The 26,035-nt window shown below is 57.2% G+C and overlaps 2 protein-coding genes across 2 annotated transcripts; one reads left to right on the top strand and one right to left on the bottom strand.

Annotated features, from left to right (window-relative positions):
• Positions 1–1,559: 1,559 nt before the first annotated feature.
• KLHDC7A (kelch domain containing 7A) lies at positions 1,560–4,201 on the bottom strand. Its single transcript, XM_019839042.3, has one exon. The coding sequence runs from the start codon at positions 4,199–4,201 to the stop codon at positions 1,829–1,831; it is 2,373 nt and encodes a 790-aa protein (XP_019694601.3). The 3' UTR covers positions 1,560–1,828.
• Positions 4,198–20,136, top strand: LOC123379491. Its single transcript, XM_045035177.1, has 6 exons — positions 4,198–4,335; positions 5,313–5,446; positions 6,052–6,191; positions 13,802–14,066; positions 18,123–18,229; positions 18,740–20,136. Exons 2-6 carry the CDS (start codon positions 5,394–5,396, stop codon positions 18,775–18,777), a joined length of 603 nt encoding a protein of 200 aa, XP_044891112.1. The 5' UTR covers positions 4,198–4,335; positions 5,313–5,393; the 3' UTR covers positions 18,778–20,136.
• The last annotated feature ends 5,899 nt before the right edge of the window (positions 20,137–26,035 follow it).

The following is a 26,035-nucleotide window of genomic DNA, read 5'->3' as shown; positions in this document are numbered from 1 at the left end:
GTGATGCCAATGCTGCTGTCAGTAGTCGTGTTGCTGAGTTTACCCCTGCTTCCCCACCAAGGGTCTCTTGGAGGCTCATGCCTGAGTGTCAGCTCTGAGCTTGAGCAAGGCCTCGGCGGGGGGGTGGGGGGGTCACCAGGCTCCAGCCATAGCCCCGACTCACTTTCCTTTCCCCACCTCCAACTTAGGAATAAATACCAGGCAGCCTCGCCTTCCAGGCCCTGGAACGGGGAGCAGCGGTCCAATAAAAGTTCTCATCTCCATGCAACCTCCCTGTTACTCCTTGCTCTAACCCTGCATTTTCCAGGAAGACCCCAGCTTAGCCCAGCAGCTGCAGTGAACACAAGCTGCTGCCCAGACCCCCAGGGGGCCTTGGGGAGAACTTTCTGTAAGTGTTCTCGTTTCTCTGGCCAGAGAAGGCCATGGCTGGTCCTTCCTATTTTCAGGGTAGGAACACTGAAGTCCAAAGCATTCTTAGCTCCCTGCTTGTCAGGCCTGCCCTGGGGCACCCCATCTCTACCTCTTTCCTCCAGGCTGCTTGTCACTTTAGAAGTGGTCCCAGCTGCCCTGGCTCCCGGATGGCACAGAGAGCATCACCCGCCTCTGTCTGTGCATGCATCATCCTCATCCAGGGAACAGGGCTGTGGCAATAGATTGGACCAGTCTCTCTCTCTTCCCTCCAGGAAGAACGGGCAACTTCCTGAGGTTGGAGGGTCTCTGCTCTTTGCGAATTTACCACCCCTGATGTGGGAGGAGATCCCAGTGTCCTGATGGCCCACTAGCATTTTCTGGTTCCTCAGCTCCATCATGGACCGGCCCCTCCCGAGTCTCCTATCTAACCGGGCACACCAGGTGATCACATGGCACAGGGAGAGCAAATTGTGCCATTGTCCCTCCCCAGCCCTGCGGGGGTGCCTGGGAGTGACTTCTCCCCCCACCACCCCCCCCCAATGTCAGGGCTGTGTTGATTGGATGAAGTCTTGTGCAGGCTCTGAGATCTGGGGAGGGAGTCAGCGGCCAGCCAGTGACGGGCCGAAGCAGGGGCCCAGGAGGACGGTGGCCCTCAGATCACATCTTCTCCTCCCTCTTCTGAGACCCCATATGTGGCAATCACTGGTGTTCTTAGCAGACCAGTACAAGGTGTAGGTTTTCAAGTGGCTGCTAACTGGAGGTTTCTCCTCCTTCGAGTATACCAGAATCCTAGGTAATGAGAAGTGGGCAGTGGTCAATTTGCTTTGCGGGCAAGAGTTCACGGTCAGCTCCAACTATACAGCTGTGGTACTTCTCCAACCACCTCTCCTCTGGCTGGACCCCTTGGGGCTCCCCGGGGCTCCCGGCACAGCCAGAAACACCTTCCTTGAGCGTTCCAGGTGCTTCTGGGAACCCTAGAGGTAGGGGCTGTGTTTAGGAGGGGAGCCTAGTGGCTTATGGAGGGCTGGCCCACCTCCACCCTATGGGGGTCCTCTAGCACCTGAACTGTGGTTGCAGTAAGGCTGTGCCCCTGGACTTTGGCGGGGTCCTGATACCCCTTCCCCCAAGAATTCAGATTTGAAGCAAGGTGACGCTCATCCCCGCACACGGTGCTGCCCTCAGCAACGCCGGGCCCTGGTTCTATTTCACACGGCACCTGCGCACCCCGCGGACAGCAAAGACGCATCCGAGGCCCCGGCCAGCGGAGGGGGTAGGGTTAGCATTCACCTGGCGCGGGTGGAATTCCCGAGCTGCCTGCTCGCCCAGAGATGGCTCATGGAGTGGCGGGCAGGGGTGCTTTTTGCTTCCCAGTTTGGCAGCAGATGTCCAGCGGGAGTGGGGGTGGGGGGGTGGGTAGCTAGACCCTGGTCTGAGGCGCGTCGGGGACGGGCAGGGTCAGGACGGCGGGCAGGAGGGTGCCCCGCGGGGAGGGGAAGCTCCGTGGCTCCTTGGGCACAAACCTGGGCGAGATGTGGTCGGCCAGGAAGCAGAGCGAGCGCCAGCGCCCCACGCAGTAGATGAGGTCGCCCACCGGGGCGCACTGGAAGGCGTCCGGGTACGGGGTGCGGTAGGTGGCGCACTCGTACCAGAGGCGGGCGCTGGCGCTGCAGCGGTGGACGCTGATGCCCAGGCGGCGGTCGAGATCAAAACGGTAGAGGAAGCCGTTGACGGCCACCATCTCGGCCGTGCGGTCCTTGCCGCCCCCCGTGGGGCCGGCCCGCCAGCGCTGCTCCCGGGCCGAGAAGCGGAGCAGCAGGTAGCGCAGGGTGCCGCCCGTGACGTAGACGTCGCCCGCACACGCCGTGGCCGTGTGCGCCAGGGCGAAGGAGTCGCTGGGGAGCGGCGGCGCAAAGGTCCAGCGGTCCAGGCGCGGGTCATAGCGTTCCACCGTGTTCAGGCACTCGCCGCCGATGGCGTACAGGTGGCCGTCCAGGGCCACCAGCCGGCAGTGCGGCCGGGCCTGGTTCAGCGGGCACACCTCGCTCCAGATGCCGGTCAGCGGGTTGTAGCAGAAGACGCGGTTGGAGGGCTCGTGCCCGGGCCCCCGGCAACCGGACGCCACGAAGAGGTAATTGAAGAGGCTGCAGAGGGCACAGCCTCGGGACACCGCCTCGGGGGGCAGGCGGGCCAGCGGGTGCCAGGCGTCCTGCGCCTCGTCGTAGCAGCAGAGACGGCCGGAGCCCTCCTGGGGGCACACGTCCGCCACCACCAGGCGCTCGCGGCCCCGCAGGCGGCGCCGGAGGATCAGCTCCCGCTCCGTCCCGCTCAGGCAGCCGTAGATGTCCGGGCTGCGCAGGACCTGGAGGTAGTTGTCGCTCATCACCTTGTAGGCCGCTTCCTTCAGCGCCTCCAGCTTCTGCTTCTTGGCCAAGGTGAGCACCTGGTAGCAGTTGCCCAGATCCAGGTGCACGTCTGGCGCTGAGCCAGGGGCCAGCGGGAGGTGGAAGAAGTTGGTCCCCGCCACGAGCTGCACGTGGGCCTCCCGGCTGCTTCCGGCCGAGCTGGACCCAAGAGAAGCCTGGGGAAGGGGGTGGCCAGGCGGGGCGCTCTGGTCTGGGCAGGACGGAGCGGGGGCCCCAAAGCCCTCGAGCTGGAGCTGGAGCTCCGGGTTCTCCATGATCCGGACGAGGCTCTCCTTCCTGCCGAAGCCTTGCGTGGGGGGCGACGGCCCCGGCTGGGAGGAGGTGGGCGTTTCGGCTCCACCTTCCCGGCCTCCTGAAGCGGCCTCTGTTCCCGGGGCGCCTGGCAGGGGCACGGGGAGTGGAGCCTCAGCCGGGGCGGCTGTCCTGGGGGCCAGCCGGCCCTTGGAGGTGGCCCAGGAAGTGGACTCGACATAGTAATCGTACACCTTGCCCTTCAGCCTGGGCCCCATCCCCTCCACCTTCTCAGGAATGAAGCTCTCCTCCACGCGAACCCGGGACACAGACGAGTAGGTATAGGAGGCACTGGCGGCTCCCTCCCGCTGGTGCAGGGTCAGGCCCATGTCCACGGCCGCCTGGAGGGCCCCGGCCTCTTCCCCGTGGACCCCCCTGTTGCGAGGAAAGACCCAGCTCCTGTTCGTGTCACTCTCGCCTTCCGTGTGGGCCATCAGGCTCGTGGCGGGGGACTCCTGCTCCCCGAGCCCTGGCTGTCCCGGGGATCCGCCGTCCCGCCACGGAGTGGGCGCCCTGCCCACCCTGCTCCCCTCTGCCGCAGCGAGGCCAAGTGGGGAGCTTTGGAATTCATCGCCCACAGTGGGGTGGTGGGGCGGCTCGGGCTTACCGCCAACAGCTGTTCCGGCTTCCCGGCCACTGCAGCGAGGAGGTGCCAGCTCAGAGACAAGGCCCTGCCCACCCGCTTCCACACCAGCGCCCTTCTTCTCGCGCTCCTGAGCCTCTTGGGCTTCTGCGTCTTCGGGAGAGCGTCCTGTTGCCGGGACTCGGGACCCCCCCTGACTTTCCTGGCCACAGCCCAGCGGCGCTCCGGCCCCCTTGCTTCCCCTCCGGTGTCTCAGAGCCCGGTGCGGTGCCCCAGGAACAGCCCCCGGGTCCGCCGGCTGCCCGGAGCCCTCGGCCTTCTCCTCGGCCTTGGAGTTCCTGTCCCCCAGCGGGGCCCGGGCGGGCCTCAACCTGTACAGCCTGTAGGCTGCGGTCACCAGGAGCAGCGCGGCGGCCGACAGCACCACCTTGCCTGCCAGCTGCATGTCCAAATGCCAGTCCTGGGACTCTGCTCCTCCTCTTCCGGGGAGCATGCTTCCCAAGCCGACCTGGGGCCAAAGAATGTCAAGAATCCGATTAATGATTGTCCTGGTTCCTGCGGGAGCTGGGCTGACCCGGAGGGGGCTCTGGGCTGGCTCCGGCCGGCCACTGGAGGAGTTGGAGCAAGGTAACCTTGAGCGGGCAGCGGGTGGCCACTGGGGCTCGGGGCTGGCGGATCCTTCGACGCTTTCCCTGGGGGCGGGGGTGGGGGTTGTGCCCCGGGGCCTGAGCTTGTGATCGGCCACCCGAGCCAGCAGCAGCTGGAGGATGTTAGGAGTGTCCAGCAGGCACACAAATAGGGAGGAAGCTCTTGACCAAACAGTCACCTGATGCCCGGAAGCGCCCGGGGTTGGTTATTGTATGTAGGGCTAGGAGTGTTGGGTGTGGTGGGTTGTGAGACAGGTGGGGCCACGGCAGCTGTGGCACGAGATCCTCCCTGTTGGTTTCCTTCCCGTTGGGGTCTGCTTGTCCCCGCGGGGAGGCCCGCAGTTAGCAGCAGAGAAGGCTGGGCCGGGGACTGCGGCCAAGCCACCTGATCTGGCTTTGAATGCCTCCGCCCTCCGTCTGGGCCTTCCTGAGAGCAGATGGGGAAGGTACAGGGTGTTAGTTAGATCGAGGCAGATCGAGGCAAGTAACCTCGATCTAACGATCAAGGGCACATCCTTGCGCTTGAGAACAGGTGAGGGGCCGAGGTCCTCACCAGTGCTGTGGGTCCCAGTTTAACAGATGAGAAAAGGGGCGCCTGGGCGGCTCAGTCCGTTAAGCGTCCGGCTCTTGGTTTCAGCTCGGGTCGTGATCTCACAGTTTTGGGAGTTCGAGCCCTGAGCCGGGCTCCATGCTGACGGTGCGGAGCCTGCTTGAGATCCTCTTTCTCTCCATCGCTCTCCCTCCTGCCCCACTTGTGCTGTCTCAGTCTCCCTCAAAATAAGTAAATAAACTTACCCTTCAAGCTCATCTGTCTGCTGCCTCAAGCGCCAGGCGCCTGGCTGGGGCTCAGGACGGCCTCCTTCATCCTCGTGGGTCCTCACCCCTCCAGCCCTTCGGAGTCGGGTCCAAGGCCGTGCCTCACATGCCTTGCTCTGAGGTCGTCTTTCCTTTCTTTAGGTCTCTTGTTCTTCTGCGTGTCTCCTTTGGCCTTTATCACACAGGCCTTGGGTCAAAGTGCACCCTGTTCCGCTGATCCGTATGGGCCGGGCACAGTCGTGGACACCTGCCAGCATGCCACAGAGAGAATGGAGGTGGGCAGTCCGGAAGAGTCTCCTCCGATGCCCACACCGTTTGGGAGAGATGCACTTGTCCCCTGCCCCACCCACCCCCATTTTATGGCAGCTCTAAGATCAGGTCAATTGGCTTGTAAATCAGGTCAATTGGCTTGTATCCCTGTTTCCAGAGTCCAGAGTTTTACCTACCTGAGTTCACCCACCAGGTGTGGTTCCCCACGAGTCAGGCTCCGCGGGCGGTTCCACCGGTGACCAGCAGCAGGGACCCGCTTTCTCTCCCTCGCGGTCAAAATAGTGATTCTGAACGTCACAGGCATGGGAGCCACTGGGGAGCTCGTCGGGAATGCACTTTTCTGGGGGCGCCTGGGTGGCTCAGTCAGTTCAGTGTCTGACTTCGGTTCAGGTCACAATCTTGCCATTCCAAGTTCGAGCCCCACATGGGGTTCTGTGCTGACAGCTCAGAGCCTGGAGCCTGCTTCGGATTCTGTGTGTCTCTCTCTCTCTGCCCCTCCCGTGCTCACGCTCTCTCTCTCTCTCTCTGTCTCTCAAAAATAAATAAGCCTCAAAAAAATTCAGAAATGCACATTTCCAAGCTATACTCCCCAGACTTTCTGATTTGGCAGGTTTGGGGGACCTCCTAGGAAGTCCCCAGTTTTGGCAATCATCTCAGGAGGCCTCCGCGGGGCTAGGAATGGAAAGTCACTCAGCTTTGCCGCTTGGCTGCAGAGAATTCTTCTTTGCGTGAGCCACTTGTTTCACCAGGGTGAGTAACAGAACACGGGGTGCTCGGGCCCTGGGTGCTCGGCACAAGCAAAACCATTTCGTCTCCCCGGGGAATCTGGACGGGAAAGTGCAATCATCACCCTCGTTCTACAGGTGAGGAAACTGAGCCTCAGAGGGATGTGCCCATGTCACGTAGATTGCGAGCGGCAGAGTCTTGAGTTAAAACTGGGTCTGTCTAGCTGCACGGTTCATTCGTCTTCCCTCTGGGAAGGGAAGGACCAGGTATAAAGGGTAATAAAAGTGATTTGTCCGGCGGTGAATCCAGGACTTTGGAGGTCCCCTGCTGGCCCAGCTGCCATTTCAGTAGCAGGGGCAGCCTTGGGGCTCTCCTCCCGTTGGAGAAGGGACCACTGATGGCCTGCCCCTTTGGTGACAATACTGTGACCTGGCATTGTCCTCTCAGATGCCACTGAGTGAGCTGGGTGTCAGCCCCTTTGGTATGCTGCCTCCCACCCGATAAAGTCTCCACCACACGGGAGCACTCTCTGTGTGGCTTCAGCTTAAACCCTTGGAGTCAGACAACCACTCTCTCCCTTTGGAAACTTGCTCCTGGGCACTGGGGGTGGTCAAAGCAGTCCTCTAGCGTGGCAGGAGGATAGCTGGGGAGCGGAGACACAGTCCCCCACCCTGAGAGGACTTACATCCTTACCTGTGAGATGGAATGTGTGCCTGAGGTATGATTGAGCCACAGCATATCATGGAGGAAAATTAATGAGGCGACTCATTGACAAAGTACAATGGGCCAGGGGACAGCCAGGGAGGCTGGAGCCAGGGGCATCAGAATAGAGGTCCAAAGAGTATTCCAGAGGGGCGCCTGGGTGGCTCAGCTGGTTAAGCGTCCTACTTCGGCTCAGGTCATGATCCTGCAGTTTGTGGGTTCAAGCCCCGCGTCGGGCTCTGTGCTGACCGCTCGGAGCCTGGAGCCTGCTTCAGATTCTGTGTCTCCCTCTCTCTCTCTGCCCCTCCCCTGCTGTCTCTCTCTCTCTCAAAAATAAATACACATTAAAAAAAAAAAATATTCCAGAAAAAGGTGTCTAGCCTTGAGTATTGATAAAGGAGGCGGGGGGGGGGGGGGCGGGTGTAGACTGACTGATGGTTCAAATATTCACCAGGTGCTCACCGTGTACCAGGCTTCGAGCTGGTGCAGTGACCTAGGTTACAGAGACGCCCTTGGCCCCGGGGGACCTTGGCGGACTGCTGGCTCGGGAAGAAGATGCTGAACAGGGAGAGAGTGGGGTGTGACAGTGCTCGTCGCCAGCATTTCCGTGGGAGAGCGCACCAGGATGGCCAAGAGCCTGGAGGTGGCCAGAACAGGGAAGGCCGAGGGGAGAGAAGTAGCGGGTCTGAGGGTACAGGGTTACGACAGCCGTGATGGTGCACAGAGACTTGCAGGCTGGGGTGTCGGGCGGGTGCAGGCCGTGTGTGCTGATTTGACTCCTGGCGTGGCATTTCCTGCGACTTTCCCCTGTTTGAGGGCAGCAGTGAGACGGTGCAGGCAACGAGGCTTCCTGCTGTCCATTCTGGGAGACACGTGCCACAGAAAAGACACTTGCTCCTCACGGTCCCCAAGAGGGTCCCCCAGCCCACACCATGCAGGGCCACGTGGGGAGGCACCAGGCTCAGCAAGGAGGCAGGCGGAGCAAGAGGACAGAATAGGAGCGTCACTGTGGTTTTCAAGGGAAGGAGTGGACGAGACAGTGTGAATAATGTCAGGGGGCCGCGGGCCGTCTTTATTTGCCTCATACCTGGCCCTGGGGTAATCGGGACAGGGGAGTATGGCCCCGGTGCACCGAGCCGGGCCTGGCGAGAGTCTGATAAAGGAGGTGTTGTGGCTGAGTCCTGGACCGGTTCGTTTGCATGCAAAAGGTGCCTCCAGGAGTCCTTTGCCGCCTCTAGGGGTTCACCCTCCGCTCAGCAGGGCCTCAGCTGCAGGTCGACAGACAATAAGAGGATATAGTTCTTGCAGAGAGTCAGAAGGCCGGAAGACAGAAGAACAAGGGCTTGGGGCCTCTAAGAGGCCCTGCAGGGCGGTGGGGAGAGAGCCGTCCGCTTTGTCCTGAGGTCTCATCGCACCCTGCGGGCGAACACCACGCTCCCGCGAGCTGGCTTCAAACTCCATCAGTTACAGCTCTCACTCCCCTCCCCGCACCGAGTCTGTTTGGAGAAAAGTGAAAGGAACAAATGAAGACAGGAGGGAAATTAAAAGATAATTGGAAGTCTATATTGGGCTTCTGTGAATGTGCGCACCGCCAATCTGGCCTCTCGCGACGGCAGGACCAGTTGACAACTCTGGGGTTCGCTCGGGGGGGGGGGGTGGAACAGTCAGAGATAAACGCGTGCCATGCAAATAAACAGGCCCATCTTCCAGCGACTGGCTTTGACTTCCGTGCTGCCGGCGCCTCCCCTGGTCTGTGTTTTCCGAGGTGGAGGCTGACTCCAGGGAGGGGTGCGGTAGGTGAGGCCCTGAGGGGGAGCCCCAGGCTGGGAGGAGGTGGGTGCGGGCACCTCGGGAGACGGGGAGGGGTGTGGCCCTTTCCACACGCACCCCCGCGCAGGCACACGCCCGCAGGTGCATGCATGCAAATGCACCTGCACACGCACGTGAGGGAGAGGGTAGACTTTTGAGTCCAGAAGTGTCAGCGATAAAAAGATCCTGGTCTGACTGGTGAGGAGGCCAAGGCCTAACGAGGGCTCGTCTGTCTAGCGGGGGCTAGAACACGGGGCATCTGACCGAGCCTGGGCTGTGGACGAGGAGGCCCAGGACAAATTCCCACTCTTCCCGAGGGTGCGCAGTAAGAATCTGGTGGTCCGGTGGTTGTTCCTTACGCTTACCCCGGGGGCCTTTCCTTGACAAACTCTCCTTGACCTCCGATGGGCTCCGTCACGCTCAGGGTCCCCACGCTGTGCCCTCAGCCGCTGTGCGTCACCACGTCCACGCTGGTTGTTCAATGCTGAAATATTTCCAATCTCATCGGGGAACAGGAACTTCCCCAGCCCCACCAGCCTGCCACCCCCCCCCCCAGGACCCCCTCTGTCCTCTCTGCCGTTTATGAACTAGAAGTTAATGCTGAGCACTGCAAGGGTCTGCCAACCTCGCCCCACTCCGCTAGGGCGCTGCCGCACCTTCCCAGGCAGTAAAATATTGAATACGCCCAAGGGCCCCGCCGCCCCCTGGGCCCCTGTTCGGCTCCGTGGAGGGTGATCCCGGCACATTACGGGACTGGGGACACCACCCCCGTCAGGAATCTGAGACAGCAAAGGCGAGGCCACACAGGGACCCTGGTGGACCCACCGTAGTGAATACCACCTGCTGAGCCTCAAGTGCCAGCTCACCCTTCCAGCACCTTCCGTCAAGCCTTTTACCCACATGACCTCAACAAATAGTTGTCATGGGTGTTACAGGCACAGTCTGTGACCAACACTTCTGATTCTGCCATCCTGTGTGGCTGGTATTGTCATTTTTATTTTATTTTATTTTATTTTATTTTATTTTATTTTTTATTTGACAGAGAGAGAATCTTAAGCAGGCTGCATGCTCCGTGTGGAGCCTGATGTGGGACTCGATCCCAGGACCCTGAGATCATGACCTGAGCTAAAATCAAGAGTCAGATGCTCAACCGACCAAGTCCCAACCACCCCCGCCCCCGCCCCTGTCACCTTTTTCTATAGATGAGGGCACTGAAGCTCCCAAGAGGGGAGGTGATCTTGCCCCCAGGCCCCACAGCTTGTGAGCAGTACGGAGACGGGACTCAGGTCACTCTTGTCTTTGACCTTGGCCGTGCACCCATCCAGCCTCCCCTCCTGTCTACTGCCACGGTTGACCCCCACAGAAACCCAAGGGAGGCTAACACTGCTTTCCAAGGAGATGCGTCACTGTTGTTCCTTTACGTTCTGGGACCAGCAGAGGCCGGGGCTGGGTGCTGCCCGGATTTTGGCCATCATGTGTCGTGCTGCAGTCACCAGAAAGGAGATTAGGCCTGGAAAGGGAGTTTCAAAGAGTCGGGAATGCCAAGGGCATGAAGAAATGTCCTACTTACGATTCCACTGCATAGACCATTAGGAAGTAGAATAATGGCATGTGATACGTGCCTGTGAATTTGATGGGGAAATTGAACGTGAAACAGTTCCTGGGTGCCGTTTGAGATGGCAGAGTGCATCCTGATTCTTGCTCTGGGGTGGGGTGAGTGGAGGCAGAGGGAGCGTCCTGAGGGTTAAGTATGAGGCGTACCCGCCGCCTGCATTCAGGGTAGAGCTTTCACAGAGGCCCCAGGGCCAATAATAGTAGAAGTAATAATAGCCGTTGTTTGGGGGCACCCACTCTGTGTCAGGCCCTGGGCTCTGCCGGGGTTGCGGGCCCCATCTCCTTCCATTTTGCACCAGCCCTGCAGGGGGGGCAAGACCCATCCTAGAGGTGAGGAAACTGAGGCTCAGTGTCTTGCCTGAGGCTAAATCTGTTTTACCCCAAAGCCACTTTCCAGAAACCCTTGTTATGGAACAGGATAGCAGGCCCCGCCCCAGCCTCAAAAAGTCAGAATCCTCCTGTGAGCCAGATCGCTACAGGAAGCACTGTAAATGCTCGGAGAGTACCCCGCCCACCCACAATCCCAGCTGTATGACCTTGAATCCCCTCAAGGGAGTGTGGCTTCTCCCACCCTGTGTCAGAGAGAGGTCACACCTTTGTCACGGACCCTCTGACCTCTGAGTTCTCACAATAACCTTAATAGACATCACCACGGACTCTGATTGTCGAAATCTCTGTGCCTCAGTTTTCTTCTCTGTCAAATGGGCGTGATGCCCTCTGCCTGTGGGGTTATGGTCAGAAACACCTTAGGACGCCAAGGAGGGCACCTGGTGCAGGTGCGTGGCAGGGGTTGGTGTTTATAGACTATGTTGATGGGTCAGAAGAGAACCCATCATGGTCGAGGGCTGGAAGCGTGTCTTGCCTGAAATGCTCCAGAGACCGTTTCTCATCTAAGTCAATTTCCACAACCTTACCGAGCAGGTGGAGTTATCCCTTTTGACGAGGAGACTCAGAAGGGTTAGGTTACTTGCCCAGAGCCACACAGCTAGGAAATGACCGACCTGAGGACCCAACCAGGAAGCTTTATGTCTAAGGCCTTGCTTCCAGCCCCTCCTCCTCCCGTGGTACTCCTGACAGTCGCCGGCCCTGCGTGCCCTTCCCGGAACGGCGAGCTCCCTGAGTCAGGCTGTCCCTGGAGCCCCATCTTAGCAGCTCGTGGCTCCCACTGCCCCCCCCAACTCTCTGCCACCTCTTCTGCAGCCCCCCTTCCTGTGCTGCCACCTACAGGCTCCAGGATGTCCTGTGGCTCCCCGTGGCCTCCCCTATCAAATCTAAATGCCTTGGCCAGTTCTCCAAGGTCCCTTTGACGGCCCAACCTCATTTGTCACTGCTCCCAAACACCCGTTCTGCTCCAGCCAAGCTCATCCGTTTACTGTCCCCTCGTCCCTGCTGTCGCACGGGCCATTTCCCCCACTCATGGCCTTCTTTCCCACATCTCTGCTGTTCTGTTCACTTCCACAAAACCCCAGATCAAAACTGGACCTTCTCTACAGGGACTCCAGCCAGGGCGTGGTTCTTTACTCTTTCTGGGTCTCCCGGGTCCCTCTGAGGATCCCCTGGAAGTTAGAGACCCTGTTAGAAAAATGCATATACAAATACTATTTCACATGCAAATTCTGGACCGTCTGCCCTTGGAGTCCTTGTTAAGAAATCCCTGCATTAGGGGAAGACGCATACTGAGCTTTAAAAAGGATACATTGGATTGGTTTTGGGGGTAAGAAATAAGCCAGCTCAAGATGGTATGTTTTGAAATGTGTGCTTTGGGTTATTCCATGAAAAGAAAGAAAGAAGGAGGAAAAGAGAGAAAGAAAGAAAGAAAGAAAGAAAGAAAGAAAGAAAGAAAGAAAGAAAGAAAGAAAGAAAGAAAATAAGGAAGAAACAGAGAAAGAGAGAAGGAAAGAAAGAAAGAAAGAGAGAAAGGCTTCCTGGTCAGATAAGTTTAGAAAGCACTGCTGTGTGACCTCTGAGCTCAATTTCTTTATTTGTAAAATGGGACCAATAAAACCTGCTACTATATACATTGTCACGGTGATCAGTGAGTTCAAGTGCACTGAGGACCAGCTTTTCTTTGGGCCCCAACATCCTGTGTTCTCCAGGAAGGAGAGAAGCAGAGACCCCCTCCAGCCCATGCAGGTCCAGCAGAGAGTGGGGTTGGAGGGGCTGGGGGCCTGGCGGGGGTGTGGCTGAGCCCTGAGCCGGCAGGGAGGGGCTGTGGGAGAGGAGCCGCGGCAGCCCTGGGTCCCCAGCTGACTCTCGTCTCTCCCAGACACCAGAGAGCTGATGCCAGACCTCGAGAGGCAGGACAGGTTTGTGTTCCACAGCTCTGAGCCTCTAAATGGAGCTAACTCAGCGCAGCCAGGGGCCTCGCTGGCCCATTAGAGCTGCTGAGGCTGATTGCAAATCAATGCTCTGAAAAGAGACAGCCGCCCTGGTGCAGAAGGTGGAGAGCGGGTCCCAGCCAAGCCCCAGGGGGAGGGGGGAGGGGAGAATGCAGCACAGGCAGCCAGGAAAACCAGGGCCAGGGGATGGAGGCCGTGCCCCAAGCATCCATAGGGTGCTAGGGGCCAGACCCGGGCCTGGCTTTGGGGAGGCAGAGACAAATGGATGACAAACCGCTTCACTGAGCACCTACTATGTGCCAGCCATATTCTCCATCATTGAGTCTTTGCACAGCCCTGTGGCATAGGCAGCCCCCGTGTTCCACCAAAGAGGCTCAAACCTACTCACCTGGCACACGCAGCCTCACACCTACACATATCCTGCCCTCTGCCCTTTTAGGCCCAGCTGGGCCCTCCAGAAACACACTAGTGGGGAAGGATCACAGCAGAGCAAATGCTCAGCTACTATGGAAACAAGGAGGAAAGAGCCAGGGCTTTGGGGGAGGAGGGCTTCCCAGAGCTTGAGTCTTAAGGGATTTGACAGGTAAGCAAGGTAGGGAAAGGACAGTTGAAGCAGAGGACCCACAGTGCAAAGGCCCTGAGGCCGGGGACCGTAATTAATAGCACGAGGTGGAGGAATTGTTCTAAGAGCTTGAAAGCGCATGGGATGTGGAAGTGGCCAGCATTAGTCTCCATCTGGGCGGGAATGACTTGGCGAGCACATGAGTTCTGGAACTTAAGATAGACTGAACCAAAGAAGGACGTCCCTTGACTAGAAGATTCCAAATAATGCAGGGTGTGGGGTGCCCTGCATCAGCAGTCACTAGGAACCGGGAGGAGGAGAGGGGACATTTCCAGTTTGTAGAAGGGAGAGCATAAATCGTGCCTTGTTCACGTCCCCCGCGTGTGACCCCCTTATTTCTGTCCCTCCCTCCCCTGCTTCCCAGGGGCACGGTTCTTTTCTGTTCTGAGTTCTAATTTCCCAGGTGCTATAATTTAAAGACTGTGTCCCAGCCCTGTACCCCGGGCTCCGTGATGCAAGGCGGTGGGGCTCTTTGCCGAATGGTTTTGCTTCATGTTCCTCTAGCCTGGCGACAGGTGAAGGCTGGTTCTTTCATTCTCCCTCTTCAGAGGCGTTGTTTCCATGTCCATTGCTGCCCGAGAGCCCAGGGGGGACAGACGAAGCACAAATCTCTCAGGGCAGAGCCTCGAAGCCCACGGTTTCTACGCAGCGGGCTCACTTTGCTGGTCATCAGAGCCTCCCAGAGCTGAAAGGGACCTTGGATGCCCACGGTCAGACCCTCTCGTGCTACACAGAGACCGCACAAAAGGAGGTGACACCCCCAAATCCACGCAGAGGGGACCCATGCGCCAGTGCCATTGCTTTCGCACCGAGGTGAGCTCAGGGACCCCGCCCCTTGCAACTGTCCCTCCCCCGCCCCGGGCGCTCGCAGGATGCTGCCCCCATCCCACAGCAAACCGGTGAGCTAGGAGCCCCTAGAGCTATTTCACAAAAGAGGGACTGAGGCCCCCAAGGGAGGGGACCCTGTCCAAATCTCTCAGCTCAAAGGTGGCAGAGCTGGGATTGCGGTCCACCCAACCCGGTGGCCACCGGGGGGGTGCAAGTTGTGTCTAAGCAGTGCTGGCAGCGATGGGAGAGACCCTTTCCTAGCTGGCAAGGTGCCTGGCTGGGAAGGCCCCCAAAGACAAAGGCCCCTGCTCAACCCCCAGCGACGCTCAGCACCTAACAAGTGCAGTGAGGTCCCGTGGGACTCCCTCTCCACGAGAGGGTTCGCATCTGGAGGGCAGGCTGTGCGTGTGGGGAATGTCTGGCTCATAGTCGGTCCTCCATAAACACCTGTTGAATACACAAATGAATAAATGAGAAGAGACAAGTCACCGTGTGGACAAGAGCAAATGAGAATACAGCCGATTGAGCCTTTAATTTGTTTAAATACCGAGGGGCGATGAGCTGGTATCTTCAGGGCCAAGAACCATCCGGGAAGGCCGGAAGGGGCTGAATCTGGAAGGAGGGGATGTGGCTTCGAAAAGTAATTGCCCAAGGAAGGCGTTCTGGGGGATGGAGGGTGGGGATAGAAGAGCTGTGCAAAGGCTCTGAGGTAGGAATGAGCATGGGCTGGGATGGGCAGGAATGGGCTGGGATGATCGTGGCCAGAGCTGGGGCTACGTCAGGGTGACAAGAGTGACACAGGGGACTGGAGCTGGCTGCCCTCTCTGAGCCCCGCAATCCGTGCTGTCCCTGAGCTATCCTCGGGGCTACAGGGACAAGTCAATTGTGTTGAGTTAGATGGCAGATAAGGCTTGGAAGTAAAACAGAAGACAAGAAAAAACACCGTTCCTAGGAGAGCCGAGTGGAAGGATTGTGATCAATCATTTCCTTCAAAAGTCAGGTGGCACTGGGTATGAGTCCTGGCGTTGTAAAATAGTCGTGTGTCGTTGGGGAGGTAACTCCTGTTCTCTGGGTCTCAGTTTTCCCATCTGTAACATGGGTGGGAAGTTGGAAATTCTCCCCTGTGACCAAGATCTTGAAGGTACATTCTCCCAGTGGGACCCTGCAGAGACAGCAGGTGAAAGATCTGAGATGCTGGGGGCCGCCAGGGGTCTCTAGTTGGGGCCCCAGTCTTTGCTTCCTCTCTGGCCTTGGCTCCTGGCCCTGCCCTAGGGAGCTGTGATGGTCCTTTGCCAGCCCCACCGTACCGCCCAGCCTTCAGGGTCCAGCTTAAGCGCTGGCTCCTTCATATATCACCATAACTGTCATTAATGCTTACAGTGAAAGTCATGACATTGACCTTGCTTTCACCAAGTGCCATGCACCCATCCAGGGCAACAGCAACCCTGAGAGGCAGGTACAGAATGTCATGCCTAGGTGGGGAAACTGAGGCTCAGAGGGGACCAATGACGTGCAGCGGGAAACCAGAGGTCTCTGGTCGGGGGCACTGCCACCCTGCAGCGTGCAGCCTGAACCCCAGGCACAGCCCAGTGCCCCCAGCCTGGGCAACGAACCACTGCAGACGTAGAAGTCAGGGCAGGAAGGTGGCCTCCTGGAACTGGTTTTTCTTGTTCTGGGTCTGAGCCGGAGGCAGCCCCTGTGCCAAGTCTAGACGCTGAGGACTTGGCAACTGCTCTTGCGGAACCTTCTGGTCGCACGGTCTTCTGTTGCCCCTGTGGGCTGGGTGAGGGCAGAGGGGGGCCCTCAGGCTGGAGCGTGACATCTGTGATAAACTGCAGAGAATCTGTGTGGGCGAGGTGGCCGCAGGGCAGAGAGCACGGGATTGGGGAACTGGGCTAGAGTGCTGGCGCTCCTGGTAATCTGCAGAGTGGCTTTGGGTCAGACCCCTCCTGGCCCGGCCTCAGTTTCCCCGTGTGTGACATGAGTACATTGGGCGGTTCCTAACCGGGTCACAACATAAAGAGCGGTCAACACAGCAGTGGCCAAGGTTTACACTGGCATTGCGTGCGTGACCACAGAGAGAGGGCTGTGCTTATGTGTATGAGTGTGTGCGTGTAGGGTGGGGGAGGAGCTGGGCTCCTTCTCAGGTCAGAGCGGTTGGTACACGGAAGAAAGAGAGGGCTAGGGACGAGCCCCTGGTGGACAGTCGGGAGACCAGGACCTCATCCTGGCTCCAGCACTGACTTGCTGTGTGTCCCTGAGAACGTTGTAATCCCTCTCTGGGCACACGGATCTCCCTAAAATGAGAGCCTCTGGCCAAATAATCTTAAGTGTTCGTGTGGCTCTGAGTCCGATGTCTCGGAGTCGTTTGGATACTAATGGAGTGGTGGGCTAATTGGAGAAGTGAGCCCTGTCGTCAGAGGAGCCCCAGGCGTGACCCCTGGCTCTGCCCCCTCCTGGCCATGTGCCCGTGGGCATCCCTTTGCCAGTCTCCAAGGTCTACTTCTCCATCTGGCACCGTGGACACAGTGCTGAGAGCCCACGGCACTCTTAGGGGCCCATGAAATGTTTTCATTTCTTTTTTTAACGTTCATTTATTTTTGAGACAGAGAGAGAGAGAGAGCGTGAACGGGGAAGGGTCGGAGAGAGAGAAGGAGACACAGAATCTGAAACAGTCTCCAGGCTCCGAGCTGTCAGCACAGAGCCCGACGCGGGGCTCGAACCCACGGACCGTGAGATCATGACCTGAGCCGAAGTCGGACGCTCAACCAACTGAGCCACCCAGGCGCCCCTTCATTTCTTTTTTAAATCAGAAATAAGAGAAGAATATAATCCAGCCTGGTTATATTCATGCTTATCATGCCTATACCAGTACAGCCATAAAACATGGTTTTTAAAGCCTTTTTTTTTTTAAGTTTTATTTATTTATTTTGAGAGAGAGAGAGAGAGCATGAGCAGGGGAGGGGCGGAAAGAGGGAGAGAGAGAGAATCCCAAACAGGTTCCACACCATCCGTGCAGAGCCCGATGTGGGGCTCGAACTCATGAACCGGGAGATCATGACCTGAGCAGAAATCAGGAGTCGGACACTTAACCAACTGAGCCACCCAGGCGCCCCTTAAAGCTTTTTTTTAATGAAAGAAGGCAGAAGTGCCCCAGGCCCCCACCAGTCACAGGTGGCCCGGCTCTCCCACGGTCGCTTCCTCGGGAAAGAGGGGTGATACCCCTGACCTCCTGGGGCTGTTGGGAGGAAGGAAGGAAATGACTGTGTGAAGCTGCCTGCCACCCAGGACGTGCCCCCCAGGTAGTGGCTGCCTCTGGGTGACAGGTGTGCTAGCAGAGTAAGGGCCCCCCAAAGACGTCCCCATCCTAAACCCTGGAACTTGTGACCGTTAGGTTAGGTCTGCAGATGATGCAATAAAAATTGTGGACCGGCTCACCTTAAAGTAGAGAGATTACCCGGGATTTTCTGGGGGGTGGGGCTCAAGGTGATGGCAAGGGCCCTTAGAAGCGGACGAGGGAGGCGGGAAGGTCAGTGTCACAATAAAGAGGCTCGAGAGAGACCCGGCTGGCCACTGTGAGCTCTGCACACGGAGGAAGGGGCCACCAGCCAAGCAGTGTGGGCAGCGTCTCAAATCTAGAAAAACGCAAGAAAGCAGATCCTCCCTGGTGCCCCCGCTGACACCTTGACTTTGGCCCCGTGAGACTCGTGTCGGCCCGCTGACCTCCAGGACTGTAGGATCATACATTCGTGTTGTTAAAGCCACTTTGTCCTCCGTGGTTCGGGACAGCAGCGTGAGGATGTGAAGGCGGGAGGTGCAGAGAAATGTCAAGTGAGGGAGGCCTGGGGCCCCTGTCTCTCTGCAAGCAGCCCCCACCTCGCAAAGGCACCCGACCTTGCTTGGCACCCGCTCTGCCTGGCACCGAAGGAGGCTGGCACCGAAGGTGGAAGGGAGTCGTGGGGGGTCTGAGAGTCAAGGGAGCCTTCGGGCAAAGCTGCTCACGTTTTGTTTGTCCCCGTTTTCTGTGTCCCTTTGTCCCAGGCTCATTTTCTCTAGTGAAAGAGACACTCAGCTTGCCCATGCCAACTCCTGTCTTCGTACCCGCGCGGTCCCTGCGTGGCCCGGCCCCGCCCCATCCGGCAGCAAAGGTAGATTGTCCTGAACCCGCTTAGATTCTGGAAACTGGGCTACCGGCCCTCGTCCCTCACCACCTGGGCCTGTAAATACACCCAGGATGGGGAGCTCTGTGGGACTTGGCATCCCCATGAGGACAGATCGTGACCTGCCACCTAGGCTTCCCAGAGAGCCCTCCTCCTGCCCTCTCGGCTGCTCCAAATTCCTGCCCAAGCACGTCTTTACCCCTGCACGCCCTGGGATTTGCTGGTTGTCGCAAACAGAGACGGGCTTTGGTGCCCAGGAATGTCTGGGGAGCAGTGTTCTTCCTCGGGGCTGTTCTCAGGGTGCCGTGCACCCCATAGCCCATCGTGCGCTCTGGAACAGAGGCTGGGGAGCCCAGGCCGCTCTGTGCAGAGGGAGGGAGGGACCACGTGGCGCCTCCCAGCTCCCCTCCCACCAGCAGCCACTCAACGCTGACGGATTTCTCTTTTACTCTTGGACAAGCAACTTGACCTCTCTGTTCTCTGTTTCCCCCTCCGTAGACTGGAACCAACAGTACTCGCCCCCTGAGAACCCCTAGGCCTTAGAACCTGAGATGCATGCCGGCCACGGAGGAGGGCGCAGAGGGCTGGTCAGCCCGAATCGCTGTATCTATTCATCTCATGCATCACACGTTCTCTGGGAAGGGCCCCCGGGTCGGGGTTAGAAATGAGTAAGGCAGGGCACCTGGGTGGTTCAGTCGGCTGAAGGTCAGACTTTGGCTCGGGTGATGATCTCGCAGTTCGTGAGTTCGAGCCCCACATCGGGCTCCGTGCAGACAGTGCAGAGCCTGCTTTGGATCCTCTGTCTCCCTCTCTCTGCCCGTCCCCTGTTTGCGGTCTCCCCAAAATAAATAAAAACATTAAAAAAAATAAATGAATAAGACAGTAAGACAGACTCTGCCCTCAGGAGACTCATGGTTTAGGAGAAAAAACCAAAATCACAAGACCGTCCTGTAAGGCACAACCTTGGGATGCACCTGCTGTGGGCCTGCGGAGGAGAGAGCCCAAAATCTGCCCCAAGAGGAGGGTGGAGGAGGCTTGTTTATGCCAGGCCTTGAAGGCTGTGAAGAGGTTTCCAGCCGATGGACAAAGAGGAAAGACGTCCTGGGAAGAAGGAACAGAAGGAACAAGGCGCGGAGGCACCAACAGGCGGGGGTACTTGGGGGTAGTAGTCGGCCTACTCACACGCCAGTGGGTGCGTGAGGTAGCCTGGCTGGTGAACGTGCTGGAAATCGGTCAGTTTCAATTCAGTGAGCGCGCTGGTGACTTCCAGGGCTGGGCGCTTGGCTGAGCACCGGGGATGCAGAGATGAAGACATGGTCCCTGGGTCTGGGGATCACGTATGTAACGGAGGCAGGCAGACATTTACCCATTCGTTCATAAATGTGTACTGAGTGCTAAGTGCTGGGCATCAGGGGTGTCGTGTGAGCAAAACACGCCTCAGCCCAGCCTGCGTGGAGCTGGTTCACGGTCCGGGGGGAAACAGACCTTCACCAGATATTTATACACCCAAGGGACATGCCCTGGAGGCGGGATCCATGGCGCCGCGGGAGGGCAGAAGAGAGGAGGGAGGCCACGGGTGCAGTGGTGTAGGGTTCAGTCTCGGCAGCCTGAGGGCCTGGGTTCCAAGCCTGGCCCCTCTCACTTGAGATGTCTTATTCTTGGACACGGAGTTTCTGACTTAGAGGGATGTGCCAAGGTCCTGAGGAAGCAGTATAACTTATGCAGGCGGGAACGCCGGAGTGGCTGGAGGGGAGAAAGAAAGAAGTGGGGTCAAAGCTGAGGACTGAAGGCAAAACAAACACTAAATAGGTTGTGATGAGCTTTAAAAAAATTTTTTTAATGTTTATTTATTTTTGAGAGGGAGAGAGAGAAACAGAGCGTGAGCAGGGGAGGGGCAGAGAGAGAGGGAGACACAGAATCCGAAGCAGGCTCCAGGCTCTGAGCCATCAGCACAGAGCCCGACGCGGGGGTCGAGCTCACAAACTGTGAGATCATGACCTGAGCCGAAATCGGACACCTAACCGACTGAGCCACCCGGGCGCCCCGGTTGTGATAAGCTTTAAAGCAGAACAATGGATCCAGGAGAGAGGAGACAGTGACACCGACTGAGAATTATTTGGTCTGGTTTGCATGGAGGTGGAGGGAGGGTTTGTCAGGATTGAACCTGGGCAGTGTGGGTCTAGGGCCCTCACCCTTAGCTGCCAGGCAGGGAGACCACTAGGCCAAGGGAGCAGCCCGGGAAAGGTCCGTGGCGCCCCCCGCTGCATTCATCGTCCGTCTCTGCGGCAAGGTGCCACGCGAGGAGCCTTGGGAAGGACCCCAGTGATGCCCCAAACCCCACCCGAGGAGTCTTGGGAACATCGCGGCCCCAGCAGAGGACTCAGAGAAAACCTCTGCAGAAGCAGTTCTGGAGGTCCGGGCTCCACTAACAGACAAGCACCACGAGGTTTGAAGACACGGGAGGAGTTGTGGCTATTTCGGCCTGGCGTGCCGAGCCCCCTGCCGCGCTCAGAGTGTAAGGCGCCGGAGATTGGTGTGTGCGCGCTTGTGTGCATGTGTGTGTATGTAAGCGTGGGTGCGCGTCACATGTGGGCGTACATGTGTGCACGTACGAAGTTGTGAATGCGTCTGTGTGTGCGCCTATATGTATGTGTTTGCAGCACATGCGTGCGGGCAAAGGCTCATACGTGTCTTGTGTGTGTGCACACGGCAGCGTGCATGTGTCTGTGCACGTGTGCGTGTGTGCACGGAGGTGTGTAGGTGTCTGTGTGTGCACGTGTGCACGTGCACGGAGCGTATGCAACACGTGTGTGCACACGAATGCGTGTAGGTCTCTGTGCGTCCGTGTGCATGCGCGCGTGTGCACACACGTGTGCACAAAGGTGTGTGTGTGTCCGTGTGCGTGTGTGGAGGCAGAAGCTGGAGGGACGCTGCAAAACCAGGGCCAGAGTAGACAGCAGCGCGATTCTAGCAACACCTGTCCAGCCTCGCAGGGGACGGGCCCCCACCGAGCTTGGCTTAGTAAGTCTGAGCTGGAGCCACAAGTCAGCCCCAAGTCCTGAATCTGCCGTCACAGGGCGTGCTACTTCGGGTACCACTTCACCCCCCCCCCAGCTTGGTCTTTTCACCTAAAACACGGTGGGGAGCAGCAGCTGCCCCGGAGGATGGTTCTGAGGAGCTGGCGGGCGGACCGGGCACACCGTACGGGGCTTGGATTGTTCTATGTGACGAGAATAGCTCGGCTGGTTTGGGGCGGAAGAGTGGCATGATATTTTGGATTCTGTAGTGCCCGAGAGAATATTGCAAGAGAATTGCAAGAGAATTGCAATTGAGAATAAATGCTCGGTTGGAAAAATGGGAGTCACCCTTGGTTTGCTTCTGCATAGTCCACATATAGCTCATCTCAGCAGGTCCCGTCGAGTTTCCCTCCAAAACACGCTCCGTGCTGACTGCACGTCACTGTCTGTGGCTGTGCAAGTTCTTGCCGGAGCGGTCTTTGTAAACTAAGCATCCCCTTTAGCCAAATATTTTGCTAGGTGGCTTATGTAGGTCCTTGGGGGGCGGGTAGGCATTCTTATCTCCATTTGACCCACGAGCACCCCAGAGATCCGAGAATTTAAATGACTAGCCCAAGGCCACACGGCTAGAAAAGGGTCGGAAAGGGGTCAAGTTCAGCTGCGCCTTTCCCGTGGTGCCTTGCTCGCCCACCGCCACCCAGCCTCTAACAGCCGCATCTCGGACACACACTGGTGCAACCCGCATCGGTGGAAATGCCACATTCACATTTTTAAAAAACGTTTCTTATTTTTGGGAGAGGAGAGAGAGAGAGAGCCAGCAGGGGAGGGGCAGAGAGAGAAGGAGACAGAGGATCTGAAGCAGGCTCTGTGCTGACTGCAGAGCTCGAACTCACGAACCGTGAGATCATGACCTGAGCGGAAGGCGGACGCTTAAACGACTGAACCGCCCAGGCGCCCCTCCGCATTCACATTTTTAAAGAAAGGGACACTTTGCTCATTATAATTTGTTATGTCTGAAAATATGAAATTAAATACATGAGAAATTGAAATTGCAACACAGAATAAACCCGAAACGAAACACAATGTAAAGAAAAGGATCGTGACTCATCGAAGACCCATAGCACATTTTTTCCGTGGGGTTGGGGGGGGGGGCACAGAACTCCCGTGTTTGCGGAGTTGACGCTATCTCACATATACCATATTGCGCCCTGAGTTTTGCTTCTCAAAATTGTATTGTCAATGTTTCCTTTGCTACTTCAGCTTCCCTGAAACATTTGGTAGCGGCGTCTTCATCAACCTGAATGAGTTTACTTAACCAATCTCCTGTACTTGGATATTTAACTCATTTCCGTTTTTTCTCCCGATACAGCGTTCCAAACACCCCTCTGTGTCAGCGCCCTCCGGGTTTCTGATGACACACAGCAGCACATCTGTCTCATGCCAAGTGGCCGTCAGACAGGGGAGGGAAGGGGGGAAGGGACAGCCACGCACAGGCTAGGAGCTTCCCCGGCATGTCCCTGTTTTGCCCGCTCAACAATTGTGGCAGGCAGCCATTCTTCTCCCCATTTTACAGTGGGGGAAACCGAGGCTCAGGACGTTGAGGGGCGTGGCTACAGTCTTAGAGCTGAGCAGAGCCGGGATTCTAAGACGGGCCTGACTCCCAGGCCTCTGCACCTGTCTCTGCCCTTCGTTGCCCCATCCCGAGTGTGGCCAGAGGACCACAGTTCTACTGGTTGACGTGAGGGTTGCCTTGCAAATGGTCACAAAATGTTGTTGCTTTGCAGGGGGCAGGCGACTGGAAAGAACAGTGGTTTCCAGCCTCTTTGGGGAGATTCAAATCCCCAGGGAAGAAACACTCTCATGGGGGTTTGTTCCTATTCTAACGCCCATCCTGTTCACACTCTCCCAGACATTGTTGCCTTTGTAGAGTTAACCTTGAACTTACTTTAATGCATGTATTCTTTTCTTTTTTTATTTGAGAGAGAGAGAGAGAGAGAGAGAGAGAGAGCACGAGTGAGGGAGAGGGGCAGAGGGAGGGAGAGAGGAAATCCCAAGCAGGCTCTACACTCAGCACGGAGCCCGACGCAGGGCTCGATCTCACGACCCCGGGATCGTGACCTGAGTGGAAATCAAGAGTCAACCACTCAACCAACTGAGCCACCCAGGTGCCCCAAATTCGTATATTCTTTAGCGGAGCAATGAACTTGCAAATGTTTACGCCCTGCCTGTTAAAAGCTAAGAGCTTGGGGACTCCCGCTGGTGGGTGTGTCCCAGGCCCCAGATTGAGAGCCAGGAAGGGCATTACAAAAGATTTTGGAGCTGTGGACAATAGCCCTTGAAAATCCCCACACTAAAATTCCCGCATCTGGATCAGAAGAGAGACCTTCAGCGGATCTGGTTTTCCCTCTCTTCCCTGGGCATATAGAAGACTACAATTCCCAGCCTCCTTTGCAGTCAGACAGGGTCACATGACTAGTCCTAGCCAATTGAATATGAGCAGCTATGTCACTTGCAGGCCAAGGCATTTAAAAGCGTGGGTGACTTCTCCACACTCTTGCCTTACCATGGAGACGCTGGAAGCCACATGTTGGGATGGCAGCGTCACCAAGTGGTGGCACCGCCATCAGCCTGGGCTCCTGAGTGACTCTGGACACATAACCTCAGAGAGAAAGAAACCTTTGTGATGTTGAGTCCCTGAGAGTCCAGGGATATTTACTACTGCAGCAGAGCTTACACTATGCCTGATTGTCACATCCCTACCTTAGGACCCGGCCCCCGGCCGTGCTCGTATTTTTTTTCCTTGTCCCCTCCCTGGCTCAGATAGGCACAAACCACATGCGACTAGAAAGGGCAGGTATCGGGGAGAAAGATCTCACCAACATGGGCAAAAACCTGTTGCCTTAAGACAGAGCCTTCTGAAAACCGCAAGGGCCGTACCCTCCCAAGTTCTGGGTTAAACAAGAAGAAATTGCTCTTGGTTGATGGCAAATAACAGATCATTTTCACACAACACCCCGAGAGGGTTCTGTGGACATGATTGTCTAAACGGTCCTGCCAGAAATGCTCCTTCCTCACTTCCCTTGCGGGGACTTAAGTGGACTCATTACTTCGTCCACTGCCAGCCGAAAATGCTATCCTGAGAATGACAGAGAATCAAAATCAAAGGCTTTGAATCCCAGAGTCAGTGCCGAACGTTTGCTCTGAGATAATTCCTGGGGAGGGGACGTGGGGTTTGCGACGGTTATGTGTCAACTTGGCGGGGCTACTGTGTCCAGTTTCTCGGCCAAATACCAGTCAAGATGTTGCTGCGAAGGTACTTGATAGGTGGGATTAACATCTCTGGTCGGTTATCTTTAAGTAAAAGAGATTACTTTCGATGATGGGGCAATTGCAAGCGGTTACCAAGCAATCAAAGGTCCTAAGAGCCAAAAACTCAGAGAAGTGCTCATGATGACTCAGAGGTCATCATGCTGAAACCCTGCTTGGGTTTTCGGCCTGCTGACCCTGCCCTACAAATGTTACACGCGCTAGCCTCTGCAATCGCACAAGCTTATTCCTGAAAATAAATCTCTATAAATCTATGTCTGTAGCTACATCCGTAGCTGTATCTTATTTTTCTGTGTTTCTGGGGAACCCTGGCCAATACGGAGTTCGTCTCTCAAGCTGGTCTGATTGGTAGTGGCTGCCTCGAAGGCTGTGTTGAGAAGGATTCTGAGACCACATCGAGGCACGGTGAGTAAAGTGAATACGAGCTCTCCAATAAGAGCAGAGGACGGCTCTGTCTTGTAAATTGTATCCCCAGTCAGTGTCTAGGACCCCACCTACGGCGTGGGCGGTACCCTGTGATGATAAATACGTTTTGTGAAGGAATGAATGATCTTTTAGCAATGTCTGCCAGGGACACAGCGGTGGAGAAGGGGACCATCACTGATGCGTTTCACCAGAGAGGAAATTGAGGCCCCAGGAGGACTTTGCTCAAGGTCACACAGCTAACTGAGAGGTGACACGTTCAAGTGTTAAACACACGTCTTCTGACTCTCTCACCGCAAAGCCCTTCGGTATCCTGAGTAGGGATTTGAAGGGAACGGTTTTCAGGACAAGGAAAGCACCTGCTGGAAAAAGGCTCCGTTCCTTGTTTAAAAGATTTTTTTTTTACATTTATTTATTTTTGATCGAGAGACAGAGCGCGAGCGGGGAAGGGGCAGAGAGAGAAGGAGACAGAATCCGAAGCAGGCTCCAGGCTCCCAGCTGTCAGCACAGAGCCCGACGCGGGGCCCGAACTCACAGACCGCGAGATCATGACCTGAGCCGACCCAGGTGACCCCTCTTCCCGTTTGGTCCTCTGTTTGCTCTTCGGGCCTCTGTGCCCTGAATGCCCCACACTCCGGGAGCCTCCCCGCCCGGCTGCATTCTACAAGTCACCCTTGCACCCGGCCTGCTGCAGGTTCCCTCCTAGAAGGACATTGCCGAGTGGTGGTGAGGGGCTCCCCACCGCAGGCCACGATGCCCACGTCCCTCAAACACCTCTGGCTTTGCCCAGGCCTGACGGCTGGGTCCGGAGATCCAACCGGCCCCTCCGGGAGCATTGCCTAGGTGGGTGGGGCTTTCTGGGTTGTAGTAATGGGGTGGGGGGCAGGGGAGCCTGACAGCACGAGGGCCTACCTCGGAGCCTGGCGTGCAGTGGGGCTCCGGTGGAAGTGTGCGGAATGACTGAAGGAACATTCAGGACGGATGGACATGGGAATGGAGAGGAGGGGAGGGCCACTGTGTTCGCTCC

This window comes from Felis catus, chromosome C1, assembly GCF_018350175.1.
Source record: "Felis catus isolate Fca126 chromosome C1, F.catus_Fca126_mat1.0, whole genome shotgun sequence".
NCBI classification, from domain to species: domain Eukaryota; kingdom Metazoa; phylum Chordata; class Mammalia; order Carnivora; family Felidae; genus Felis; species Felis catus.
This window is presented reverse-complemented; position numbering and strand designations above follow the sequence as displayed.